Source organism: Helicoverpa armigera, chromosome 27 (assembly GCF_030705265.1).
Source record: "Helicoverpa armigera isolate CAAS_96S chromosome 27, ASM3070526v1, whole genome shotgun sequence".
Taxonomy (NCBI): domain Eukaryota; kingdom Metazoa; phylum Arthropoda; class Insecta; order Lepidoptera; family Noctuidae; genus Helicoverpa; species Helicoverpa armigera.
The window spans coordinates 3,290,187-3,304,740 of NC_087146.1; the positions used below are offsets into that span (position 1 = coordinate 3,290,187).

At 33.7% G+C, this 14,554-nt stretch overlaps 1 protein-coding gene across 2 annotated transcripts in view; it reads right to left on the minus strand.

The window, feature by feature from the left end:
- Positions 1 to 10,652, minus strand: part of LOC110384676 (uncharacterized) — a 42,661-nt gene extending 32,009 nt beyond the window's left edge. For both annotated transcript variants that reach the window (XM_021346084.3, XM_021346085.3), the window contains exon 1: positions 9,754 to 10,652. In XM_021346084.3, the coding sequence (XP_021201759.3) occupies positions 9,754 to 10,450 (697 nt within the window). In that variant the 5' untranslated portion in view covers positions 10,451 to 10,652. The remainder of the gene's footprint in view (positions 1 to 9,753) is intronic.
- Between the last annotated feature and the right edge of the window lie 3,902 nt (positions 10,653 to 14,554).

Below are 14,554 nucleotides of genomic sequence, written 5' to 3' on the forward strand. Positions count from 1 at the left end.
AACTAAAGTTTATGTTGTGGGTGAACTTAGGCTTAAGTGTGGAGGTAAATCAACTGATGTTTTATAAGATGTTTATCTTTTGATTTAGAAGCGTTATAAGCTCGTTTGTACGTTTTATGCACGATTCCTATCAAAAGATTCTTTTTTCTTTCATGTAGGAGTTTATTTGACGTAAGCATCATAGAATATTGTCAAAAGTTACCATTCGTAAGCAAAATGAATAGCCCATTTATCAAGGAGGGCTATAGGCTAAATTTTTATCCCAAGAGATGCGGATGAACCTACTGATAGAATCTAGTTTCAAATATATGTAATTGTAACTTAATCAGCCTTCTAAATAGAAAAAACAACCTATCATGACAAAACATAACTATTGTGCCTATTTGTATGAAAAGAGGTTGTATCGTAATCAATAGGCCGGTAATGATTTAGTATTTTGTATCTCTTGTGAAAAGAAAAAGGTGCTACATACAGTAAGATTTGCTAAGTCATTTTATGCGTGAACATAGTTATCTAAGTTAGATACAGCTGGCGTGAATTGACTAAATGTGTATTTGATGGTTTATTAAAGTGCAGTTAGACATTACAAAAAATAAAACTGATTTTAATAACATACTAAATATTATTTTAAGTCTGATAAATGATCATAACCGCAATATGCAGAGTCCAAAAACCGCATCAAAATTAGGTCAGTTAGATTAGACTGAAAGCTTCTTTTTTTAAGTCATTTGTTAGAAGTTTTTTTGTTCAAGAAAGTTAGACAATATGTAAGCCTTAATTGCCAATAACTAAAAGGTAAACAAAAGCCAGATTTTAACTAAAAATCCTTTTTTAAATATTTTCGTAAAAATAAAAATATGTATCTCAAACTCTAAATATACAAATTCCTTATACATATAAATAAAAGTTAAGTTTTCTTTGTATATTTAAAGCACAGATTCCCTCATTTTTTCTTATTGTAAAGACTTAGACTGCCCATCTTTGCAGCTACAAAATTTGATGCCAGACATTGGGATTTACACTAGTCCCTAAAACTAAAAAAAGACGCCTTGTTTTAACCTATTTTAGACGTAATTCAGATTATAACACAAAAAATCACGCATTTCTAGCACAAAAACAATTTCTCTTGATACCTATTTTCTCTCTATATTTTCTATTCAATCCTCCTGTTACATTTCAAAGGCCAAAACCAACACAGAACCAGGCATTTTCAACATAAAAACAACACACTAATTAACATTTATCCGTACCAAAGCCACAGTTTGGTCTCAAACGCTCGCTGAGTACTTTCTACCGCTTTCGTGGTTGCGCAACCAAAGGCTTCCTTGACGGTCGCGTAATCGATGACGTAATGCCGATTCGATCTTTAGATGCGTTGGGTCACATCACTACGGTTGACGTTTGAGGTCGTTCTAAATTTGATTGTTTGACATTTGTTAATTTGAATTTTGTTTTCTTTTTTTTTTTTGGTTCAAATTGGGCGCGTTTTTTTTTTGAATAATTTTAGACTGAATGTTCCTTGTTTGTTTATGCTCGGTTTTCTTTGTGGTTTTTTTATGACACACATTCTTAATAAAATAGCTCTGACAAACTGATACTCTAATTCAGAAAATAAAAATATCTGATTATTAAACTACCAGACGTAAGTAGGTCAATTTATTATGCACTTTGAACAGTTTTTTAGATATCCTGATATAAAATTACAAAATCGATCAAATCAAAAACAACAGCAAAATAAACAGTTGCAACAACATAAGTAAAACGTAATATACCAATTTTTAAGTGGTACACTAACTGACACTATCGCATGTTTTAGATCGTTTTTGTTTCTAGTTTTCAAAACTAAATACCTACTATTTTGACACACTTTTCAAACATAAACGAATAATGTACAAAATGTTATATTGTTTTGTAACATTATTTAATTGTGTGTTATTTAACTTACATTTTCATCCTTCATTCATTTATTTTACACTTAATACGACGCACAAGGCTTGTATTACTGCAAGGAATAAAAAGGCTGATGATTATGATACCTAATTTCTTTATCAAAACTAAAGAAGAATCGAATACTTTAACATAATAACAAAAACCTTGTCCTAAATTACTCATTAAATTATCACACAACAATAACTTTAGAAAAAAATACACAAAAAACACTATAAACAAGTAAAAGTGTGTTTTTAAAATCCGACACCATTTCTTTGATTCTTCCCTTCATTTTAATACGACACGCCACATACTTACACGCAATGAAAACCGAGAGTGTACTAAACAAACAAACAAATACCAACCTTAAAACTGTACAAATAAGAGTTATTTTCATACAACACAAGACTACAATTTAGATCATTATGATAGGCAAAATTCACAACAGCTTTTTAAAAGCAAAAATTTCCTGAATTACATTTTTCTTATTGGCAACACCGAGGTGTTTTATGCTGGCAACACTGAGTTGTTTTATGCTGGCAACATTACGGAAAGAAACTATTTTATAATAGTTTTATCGATGTAAATTGCTGGATTGTAAATTGTGAAATTTGCTTATGGTTTTATGGAATTTATTTCGCTAGAGTGTGAAGAAATAGTGTACTATAGTTTAATTATATGGTATGTGCTCATTGGGGCTTATGTTCAGTAGTGGATGGCTGTTGGCTGATATGATGATAATTGTCTCCACTTGCGCTATCTTTCAGCATATTGTCCTAAACGATTTAGGGTCTATTTTAACAGTCAATTAACAGTAGTAAGTAACTTATAGAGACTTCAATGTCTTTATTACTCTATATTTTACTGGCAAAAGGACCTTTTTCCTGATAGACGGAAAACAAAGTTGCCCTTTTCCTACAAAGGACTGAAGAAGTTAACAAGCATTATATGCTGTCTATTACTGAAATGGTATTACGAGACCTCTTGTCATAGAGAGATTGCTCAAGGCGGATAGGTGATTTCATGTCAAGCTTTCAAGATTTCTTCAAGATAAAAGATATGACGAGTTGGTTTAGGGGTGCTAATCTTAATAATATTTCAGTATTAGGTAGCCCAATTATTTAGCAAGGATTATAGAAAACTTTTTCGTAAAATAACTCCCACTGGACGCCAGTGAAAACGCTCGAAGATATATAGCAATCATACTAACTAGGAAGTGAACCCACAACAAAATTTAAATAATCGTGAATAACAAAGTAAGGGGTCATAAAAGAGTTATTTCTAAGCAATTAAAACGTGAATGTCATGAAGCCAAAGTTTCTAACAGCCAGGCTTTCAACTGGTCACGATCTACCACTTCGCTCGCGGAAACTGCATATTATTATCTTGAAATCACCACATTTACTTAATAACACTATTACTTTGTTATGAGTCACTTCGTGTTCGGGTAAAAAGTATATTTTCCATATATTTTGAAGTTTTGAAATGATGTCCAAACTTTTTCTTGAGTGTTAGGGTCGTCTCAAAGTTTAACTAAATGCAACTTAGTATCAGTGTACTATATGGTACGATATCTGACCTCCTCAATCCAGTAACCCGGGCAAACCAATACCCCTTGATAAGACTGGCTGTCAGACTTTCTGGCTTCTGACTACCCGTAACGACAGCCAAAAACGTTTCCTGACTGCCGGGCCCCCCCAATTTAACCTGCCTTCCAAAATATGAAGGAACTCGTCATGACAAGATGGTCAGCTTTGGCAGTCGATTGGTTGTCAGAAGTCTAATATTCAGTGTTACCAAAGGGTCCGGGTAACCCGAATAACTGGGTTGAAGAGGTCAGATAGGCAGTCGCTCCATGTGACACACTGGTACTCAGCTGCATATTAATAGACTGGAAGCCGACCCCAACATAGTTGGGCTCGGCTCGGCAGATGAAGCCTCTTGCAACATTGTACTTGGAAACTACATTGAACCATTTCACAAGACATTCACTGCAGTTGAATGTTATGTTTTTGTCGTTATGTGTGATGTTTCGTCGGCTGCGCGTGCGCCGGCACGCCTCCCTTCACGCGCTCGTTTAGTTACAAAGATGTTAATAGTTACCTGGATGTGGTAAAGATTTTATGTGGTTTTAGAGCCACAATAATAGGCACATACATATGTACTTCTAAACTTTTTCAAGAAGGTAAAATATGTTGTTTGTTTTTTTTGGCAAAGGGCTCCGAAACTACTAATTCCATTTGAAGAATCCTATAACTATAGAGAGCTACACTATTCCCGGCCGTACTATGATAGTAATGAATATAATTCAATCATCAATTCATATCACTATCTGCTCAGCCTTTTCCGCAACTATATAGGTAGTTGGAGTCAGCTTCCAGTGTACCTGAATACCAGTGTTTCACAAAGAGCGATTGCCCATCTGACGTCCTCGATACCCCTTGGTAAGACTGCCAGCATGTATCATAAAGTAACAAACCCACGGTTATGCAAACACCATTTATAACATCTATACAATTACTTAATAAAGTCTTTATCATACAGAAAACGAAAAAGTAGCTATTACAAAACAGCCACGCTCTAAAGCGATTCCAGTTGAAACTAACTCTTGAACAACAATACGACTTTTACCGATTGTGTGATAATGAGATAATACCAGCTTGAGGTAAACCGTCGCACGAGATACGACACTGATTTCCCACTAACTGACAATATTATATATGGCGAAATTACACCAAAATTGTAAGAGCACATAAGCGTTGAGTAGTTGAAATGTCAAAATGACCAAGTTACTTTTTGTTTGATCCATAAAATAGATCGTTTTGGTGGTTCAATCATTATTTTTTTAATGTCCGAGATTATTTATTCACAATTTCAATCCTGTACATTAACTTTAACAAAATAGATCTATAGTTATCTAGATCTATCTATATTTTGTTTATTTATTTTTTTAAATCAGGCATCTAAGGCCCATAGAAAATAAAATACATAAATCACTAAATAAATTAATTAATCACTAAATAATACGTACGAGTAAGTAGGTACAGAGATATAAACTAATATTATAAAGATTTTTCTAAAACGACTCAGTAGATACAGAGGCAATAACATCACAAACACACAAACTGATTTAAAAGTATGGTCTAGCAATATTATTAGATTAGAGATAGAGCTATATTATTTATCTGTATCATATACCTGTGTGTGTGTGGCCTAGTGGGTAAAGGACCAACCTCTCAAGTATGAGGGCGCGGGTTCGATCCCAGGTCAGGCAAGTACCAATGCAACTTTTCTAAGTTTGTATGTACTTTCTAAGTATATCTTAGACACCATTGACTGTGTTTCGGATGGCACGTTAAACTGTAGGTCCCGGCTGTCATTGAACATCTTTGGCAGTCGTTACGGGTAGTCAGAAGCCAGTAAGTCTGACACCAGTCTAACCAAGGGGTATCGGGTTGCCCGGGAAACTGGGTTGAGGAGGTCAGATAGGCAGTCGCTCCTTGTAAAGCACTGGTACTCAGCTGAATCCGGTTAGACTGGAAGCCGACCCCAACATGATTGGGAAAAAGGCTCAGAGGATGATGATCATATACTTTATTTTATCTTCTTCTCTTCTTATATATAAAAATGAATTGCTGTTCGTTAGTCCTACTAAAACTCCAGAATGGCTGGACCTATTTGGCTTTTCTTGGTTTTAAAATGTTTGTAGAGGTCCAGGGAAGGTTTAAAAGATACGAAGTTCGCAGGATCATCTAGTCCGTTTATAAAAAGAAATTACTTCCACACTAATAAAAAGTTATTTTCAAGTAACTATACTTAACTAGCCTATGCTATAACAAAACAATAAAACTTCTAGGAAATAGCGTAATGTTAATAACGTGTGTTTATGTATAGTTGTTAATGAATCAATCAGTATGCATGTGTATGTATTACCAAGTTGGTTCAACAGTATTACATGTGTAGCAACTTTCTTTCTGTGTATAACTGTTACGATTGAATTACCTATAGTTAATAATAATTGTAGTGAAATACTTTGAAGTTTTCATAACACAAGTAATAAAAAAACAATTATTTTAATGATTAATTAGGAAATACCTATAAGATGCTTACTTCCTTCTAAATAGGTATTGTAACGTAACCCTATACTTACTACATATAATTAAAATCGTAGTTTGTTTGTTTGCATGCTACACACAACTTATATCAATAATAAAGTTTGTTTTATTGCATGTTTATAGGTAAGTAAACCAAGCAAAAATGCATGCAATTTGATTATGATTTACGAGAAAAATCCACAAAATTGATAATTTGAAAACTTACAAAAATATGAAGAAAATATCTTCGGATATCGGAATTTTGATAGAATGAATACACTATCAAAAATTTCAAAAGAATTATGACAAAAATAAAATTATTCTCCCACAAATAAACTATAGAACGTGTCCTCAATATTTTCACAAGAAATAAACGTATAGCAATTAAACAATTATAGGCGTACGATTCTTGCGAACAATATGCGTTTGCGCACATCGCGTGTCTACACACAGTTACGTGCATGTGTGTGTGACACGCACACTCTGAACTCGTTTATAAAGAACTAGGTAGTTGTAGCTTGTGTTGTTAATCTAATTTATATTTTTTGACACCTTTTATTAGTTTTAAGTTTTCTTTTTTGTGTAAATATAGATTTAGTTTATTTTAAAATATAATGTACAGATTTTGAGGTAAATAAAAGCATTACCTAGTCATTAAAAATATATATGTTGCGGGTTGCAGTCAAATTTTTTGAAAAAGTTGCTATAAAATCAATTTTTCATATTTTTTGGGTACTATTATTTCATATATTTTTTTACTAGGACAGTTTTTAATTTTCATTGTAAATATTTGTAAATGTACTTCATGTTTTTTTTTTTTTGTTTTCGGATGACACGTACCTACTTCTGTTATTTATTTATAGTTTAAAGTTAATAACCTAGTATCTTTTCGTGATTCGATCTTATACTTAGCAATCTAATAAAATCTTGATTTATAGCGCAATCTATGACAAAAGTTAGTACATAATATTATCTAATATAAACTTATTTGTACTAACTTATATAAGAGAGGCAAGTGCGAGAGTTCATTTTACAGATTTCGATTACTATTTTATTTTCATTTAAAAATTAAATAATATAGTAAACACGCTTCTTGTGACCAGAAGGCTGGCTATTACCTCGGACAAAGGATCAGCATGGCGATCCAACGAGGTAATGCTGCCAGCCTCTTGGGCACGCTCCCATTCGACAGCTTTCTTTCTTTCTCCTGCCCTGTTCCCAAATATTACTTGGGACGAATTTTTTGACGCGTTTTAGTTATAGTCATTTGTTTTACTAGGATAGTTTTTTTGTATACATATATGTATATAGTAAACTGTAGTGGTGTTTAGGTTTTTTAAATTAATATTCATGTTTTATTACATAACTTTTCCATTTCATCTTAATAAATACGACGGTTTAAATAACAACTGGATTTATTCAAAACAGAAGCGACTGAGCCTAAATCTTTATGAATAATTATGCAAAAATAATCATCTAACTATACCTCTATAGTAATATAATGAAGAGAGTTCGTTTGTACCTCTCAGACTCCAAAACTAAGGGACCGATTTTAAAAATTCTTTCACTGTTGGAAAGCTACACTATTGCCGAGTAACATACCTAGGCTATATTTTATCCCGGTACGGGCAGTAGTTTCTACAGGACACGGGTAAAAACCGCAGAAAAACGGCTAGTTTAATATCTATGTGTCAAAAAAGTCCTATCAAAATTGATTACCTCTACCTACTCATATGCTTACTCATATATTTTACTAGCTTCCGCCCGCGGCTGCGCCCGCGTCGAGTTCGGTTAGGTATATCGCGTTTCCAAGAGAATTCTTTAAAATTCTGGGATAAAGAGTGTCCTATGTTCTTTCTCAAGGTCAACTCTATCTCTATACCAAATTTTATTAAAATCAGTTCAGTGGTTTAGTTGTGAAAACGTAACAGACAGACAGACAGAGTTACTTTCGCATTTATAATATAAGTAGGGATAGATTAATTCAAAACAGTAGTTCTAAGCCTACATTTTCAAGAATATTTATGCAAAAATACTCATACAATATAACATAATTTACACAAAGATTCTAGGTAAGTTTCACATGTATATAATAAGCATAACAAGTTATATAATGCGGCTTTCCAAAATGTCCAATGAGAACATCCTTTCGTAACATAGGTATAAGAATTGTATGAAAAACAGTTTTTTCACTATATTGTGTACCATACAATAGGCGTATTTTTCTTCCCACATTAATCAACTAAATTTATTTGTAACTAGTTTGAGCATGTGGTTTCACCCGCGTCCCGTTAAAACTACTCTGCGCTTCAGGGCAAAACGAGAGTCTCCAGCCTGCTTTGGTAAATAAGCTATCTAACACTGAAAGATTTTTCCAAATTGGTCCAGTAGTTCCTGAGATAAACGCCTACAAACTCTTTAGCTCTATAAATATTTGTAACGGTTTTTTTTCCACCTTTCTGTAAATACCTATTAAGGTAAGTATCCAATTATATTATGAAATATATTTTAATGTCAAAAAGTGTTCTCCACGCCTAATTTTATCTAAATTGAACCAGCCGTTTTGCAGTGAAAGTGTAACAGACATCGTTACTTTCGCATTTGTAATATTAGTTAGGATAAGAATGGTCTTAAAAACTATTGTAATGTAGGTAACTATTATGTAGTACATAATGAGCATATTTTCTTTTCACATTTGTTAACTTTTCTATTCTAAAAGCTATACCTACTGTTGTTGTTAAACTTAAGTTTCTTTGTATGAGGTTGTCAGACTATGTTATAAATGGTTTTCCTATCGCAAAATACTTAAAGAAACATACGAGTATTGTTAGACTAAAGAATTTCTTTGTAAGAGCTTTCGGACTATGTTGTAAATGGTTTTCCTATGGCAAAATATTTAAAAAGAAATAGAAATTTTAGTAATGTTTTCTGCTCTACTAGGATATTGAAGCCGATAAAACTCTAGAAAATAATTCGACCTGAAAATATGCTTATAGGTATTATAAAACTGAAGAGTTTGTTTGAACGCGCTAATCTCAAGAACTACTTAACCTTTTAAAAAAAATGTTCAGTGTTAGATAGGGCCATTTATCGCGGAAGTCTATAGGATACTTTTATCTGTTTTTACCACGATTAGTTTCCACAAGATGCGGGTGAAACCACTGGCGTAATCATGAATAAGTATAGATCCCTACACGGTCTAATAATTTCATTATCTCTATCTCCCAGATCAGACATAATAGAGTTAATATTATATACACAATAAATATATACAGTACATAGATTTAATATATGTATGTGTAGCTTGTTCAACGGTCACTCTGAAACGAACCTTAAGATCGTAATGGTAAGACCGGATTTAGCTTAACCGTGTAACGTAAATAAAAATAATGTACATATATCTAGCGTCAGTTCATTAGCTCTATATTAATTTTCCATATCCAAACAAAGAAAGGGAAAAATAAATACACTTTACGATGCATAAATACACGTACAAATATGCATCGCTCTTATAAGATATACGCTGTTTTTAAAGATCTTTTCATCGATAAAATATTTGTATGAAAAAAAACCGCGAGAAATTCCACTCACACTTTTCATTCGATCAATGAATACCGAATCCTTTCCCTAAAGACCAAAATTCTCCTACACTCACTTTAATCTCCCTAAATCCTAACACCAAAGTTCAAAATCACCATATTTAATCAAAAGGACCAAAATCACCACTTACCCCTCTCAGCAAATCCATCACCACTGCCAGTTCCAATGTCCTGCAGAGCCTGTTCATCACCAACGTCATTCAAACCGAAATTCTGATCACGAAACACCACATTATCATTAAATCCACCAGGTCCCGCGTGAGAATTCGTCTGCACTGAGTTAACACTTTCTGACGCATAAGGAAAGACTACACGAGGACTCCTTGGCTTCCATCCAGGGTAGAAGCCGTTTCTGACAGACGGAGCGAAGGGAGCGACTGGGTAGTCGAAGGCATAGTTGGGAGCATAAGTCCTGCCAAAACGGCCTTGGTAATAGTGAGGATGGTTCGAGTAAGGTCGAAAACGAGGCAAAGGTTCGTAAAACCTTTCATTCCCCGAAGGTAGGTCTTCGTTTAACTTCTTCAATTCTGATCCTTCTTCGGGAGATGTGAATTCATAATCAGGTTGATCATCGAACTTGATTTTAGAGTAGTTCTTGTCCTGAGTCAAATCAATTTCACCCTTGCCGAACGGCTGGTGGTTTTCGTCTTCATCTAGAAATAGGACTCTGGACTGTCTCGCTCTGGTTCTCCGGTACAAATTTTTGGGCACAAACATGACGTTTTTATACGGTTTCTGGTAGACTAGGCTGAGCGCCCGGCTCGGCTCGACAGCGGCCACAGACGCCACTACTAGCAGTATAACTTTCCATCTATTTTCGCTCAACATGTTGGCTCGGTCAGTGCACTGTAGTTTTCACTTTCATTTCTTATGTTACGAAGGGTGTTTTTTTAACAATTTTCGAGGATGTTTTTAGTACATGTTTTTGGGTACGCGTTTATGAGTTTTGGTGGTTTTGTACGAGTTTCATTTCTGTGTAGACGGTACGTGTGTCGCGGTTGGAGGCGAGCGGGGGACTGGCTCGGGCAGTTGGCTTCGTGCCGACTGCGGCGGGTGTTATGTAAAAATGCATGTTTGTGACGTCGAGTTTATGTAATGCTGGTGATTAGTGATAGTGCGTTGCTGGCGGCGTTGGGTACCTGAAAGTGCTACTTTCAGATTTGGGTGTTTGCTGGTTATTTGCTGTTTCAGTGTTGAGGATGTTTTTGGAGGAGTTTTGTAAATAAATCCAGAACTATAATAGCTTATGTAGTTACTCATAGTCAGCAGATAAAATTATGGAATAAATAAAAAAACATAGAAAATCTTGGATTGTAAATTAGGTCATAAAAGTCACAAATAAACAATAGATTAATTAAGGTACTACATTTTTCATCAATATTAAATAAATATAGAAGCAAGTTTTTTTTAATCTTAACAGTATTTTAATTAAATATTTATGTAGATTACTCTTTTGTTCTATTTGTACATGATAATCAGTAAGTTTTTTAAATAAACCTGCCACACAAAATTCTACAATTTCAGCTGCATAAGTGTTAAGACTTATAAGATATTTACATAAGCCTGGTGTCAAACATTTAACATGAATGACATCACCAATTTATTTTTACAAAGAAGAAAGTAGGTTGGCTATAAAAAGTCTCTTGTGGAAGAAAACCTTACTTCCTTGCCTTAGTGAATCCTTACTAATTTAATATATTTTTTAAGATGCTCTATTTTGTTTTTATGTACCAAATTAATTTGTAAAAGCAATTCAGTTAGTAATATTTACATTAAAAGTTAAAACTATTACTATGTTTACAAGCTTAAAATTATTAACTTAAATAAAATAAGAAAAAAGGAATAAAAAAATATTATTTGGAGCGCTTTCACGCTAAAACTACTGAACCTATTTAAATGATATTGGGTACACAGATAGTCTATAATCTAAAAAAGGACATAAGCTATATTTTTGCTCGGTTGCGGGAAATAGTTCTCTAGTAATGTTAGCTAGTTTACTAAAATTATTAAGATATATATATTTGTGCCCTGTGCTACGATATTTTTATATAAACCTATGTGAAATCCCTCCAGCTAGTTACTACCTATGTCATAATGTTTCGTAAATATTAACTGTTTTTTACCGAAGTATTCAAATTATTTCTCGAGTGAAAACAAGCTTCTAAACTGTGGGAAAGGCCCGTCGTTACTAATTGATATTACGGTTATCAGTTAGTGAAAAAGTATACCAACATTGTCAGAGCGAAAGAAAAAAGTATAAACTTTTTACGTAAATAAAAGTTTTCATACTATTTTGTAGGTTGGTGTATGAAATTAAGATAAGTTATGTCAATAAATAAAAAAAAATACTAAAATAAAACCGTTTTTGTGAACGTACATAAATATTAAACTGAACAAACACAAGATTCAAACATAATATAACCAGTGATGTATGACAGTCAATTGCCATTGTTGCCAAACGTACAAATAGAACTCAAAAGCTGTGCTAACATTACAATAAACTTACGAAATTACCAAATGAGCCAACTATACTCTCACCCCTAAAAAGGAGAAAACATTACTAAATCGAAATCACAAAGAACTACATATACATATGTACCTTCATAATACATCATCTGCCTAGCCTTTTCCCAATTATGTTGGGGTCGGCTTCCAGTCTAACCAGACCAGCTGAGTACTAGTGCTTTACAAAGAGCGACTGCCTATCTGACCTCCTCAACCCAATTAACCTAGCAACCCGATACCTTAGTAAGACTGGTTGTCAGACTAACTGGCTGCTGACTATCCGTAACAACTGCCAAAGATGTTCAAATGACAGTCGGGACCTACCAATTTTACATGGAAACCTGGACTATATAGTCTGAAATCATCAACCCGTATTGAGCAAGCGTGGTGATTAATGCTCAATCCTTCTCCGTGTGAGAGGAGGCCGCAGCCCAGTAGTGGGACGATAAATAAGCTGTAACAGTTACAATACATGGAACTCTCACTCCTTAAAAGGAGAAAACATTACAAAATCGAAATCACAAAGAACTACACATATACATATATACGTACAAACAAATCTATTATGTCCGTCTGTTCGCTCCATAAAAGTATAAATGTACCGTTTAAGCCTATAACGGTTTAGAAACCAATTGGTTTATGTTTTGTGTGGGATGTTAAAATAGGCTCAATAGAATTATGGTAATCTTGCAATATATATCGGCTTCTGTCTGTCACATAGAGCGACTGAGTACGTGGTCTCGGGTTCAATTCTCAGGTAGGGTTAGTTAAATATTTTAAACTCAGACAGCCTTACTATAGAAACTTAGACGTTTGTTGAACACTTGTCTAAAAAAAGTGTAGTTGCAAAACGGACCTTATTTCATCCAGTAATTTTTTTATACAAGTGTTCAACAGACGTTTAAAAGTTTCTATGATAAGACGGCAAATATTAATTTCTGTTGCCGCTATAAGAACGATTACTGAAAAACAGAACAAAATAAATATTTTAGGGGACTCCCTTGTGATTTTGTTCTCTACAACAAACGTCAAAAATAAATTACGTTTTCATATTCATTTAGTAAAACATCTTAAAGTAATGTAAGTTTCGTTTATCGTTTAGATGGAGTTTTATTAATTTTAATTAATATAATTATTTTATTCATAATATGAGCTTAAATAAGTATACAGTTTAACGAGAAAAATCTGTGACTTCGTAGTTATTGTTTTCGTAATTGACATATTATCAGGCCTCTGTCACTCGACGTACTTGCGCGCGATAAATGCCTACCGCTCGCTGGGTTACCGGTAGCCCCACGCGGCTCAGGGCTTTCGACAGACGCTCGCGACGCGCGCGTTCCAGTATTATTATTTTTATTTCGTGGCATGTTATGCTGTTGGTTTTTATTAGGTTTTTTAAGCTACCTAACAAACTGATGGATTATTTTGAGTTGTGTTGGTTTATATGCGACTATTGTAAGATTTAGAAACATTTTATATTTAACTTATCCTGTAATTCTATTTTTTTTTAATAAATTAATACTTTCTTTATGATTTTAACAACAGAGATCATTAGGTACTTATTTTACTTTAGGTACCTACTTAGTTATATGAACTGTATTGTGAGTTTTATAGCTCAAAACACATCTCGAGTGTAAGTAGGTATAGTTCTGGTCCAACTTAATGACGACTTAAAACATTACGAGTGTCGCTACGCAGAAACCAATTTTAGGTATGTATCAAGTAGTATCAACACTCGACGGAGTTGTACCATATGGGGTATGGCACTTGTGCTCGAAAAATAGTTGGAAACCTCCTTTGATTTTGAGGAAAGCTTTACTTAAGTACTTACCTATGCTTTACCTTACGTATTAGGTAATATTTAGTAATATGTACCCATACTCCATTTTAGTAGGCAATACAATAGTTAACTAAAGAAAAATATTCTTGATATTACTTTTTGTTTAAAAACTGAATTTAAAAAAAAAGCTATCTTAAAATAAGCGTAACTTCGTTTTCCTACTTAAATATTAATAAATTGTAAGAAGCAACCCTAAGCACGGCCACGGCATGGTTGCGGTCACTGAACTGTGCGCTATCGCATTGCAATAACAATCAAGCGCTCGAGCTTTTAAGGTTCATTTTATAACGCAGCTAGGAATTTGTAGGTAGTTGGGGAACTTGTAGGTGCTTATAACAGTAGGTATGGACTTTTTTGTATGGAGTGATTTATCTGTTACGTAGTAACTATTATATAATCTGTGATATTATTGCATAGAGAGTAATTTTTTGACAGTTCAAAAAAAGTTATAAAGACTCTTTGGAAACTACCGTATTGTGCGTAACTTAAACAATAAAAAAATATATAATAGGAAGTGCATTCCTTCAAGTTGACATGATAACCAACAATCAATCAGTTGAATGACATTATGACACAAAAATACTGTT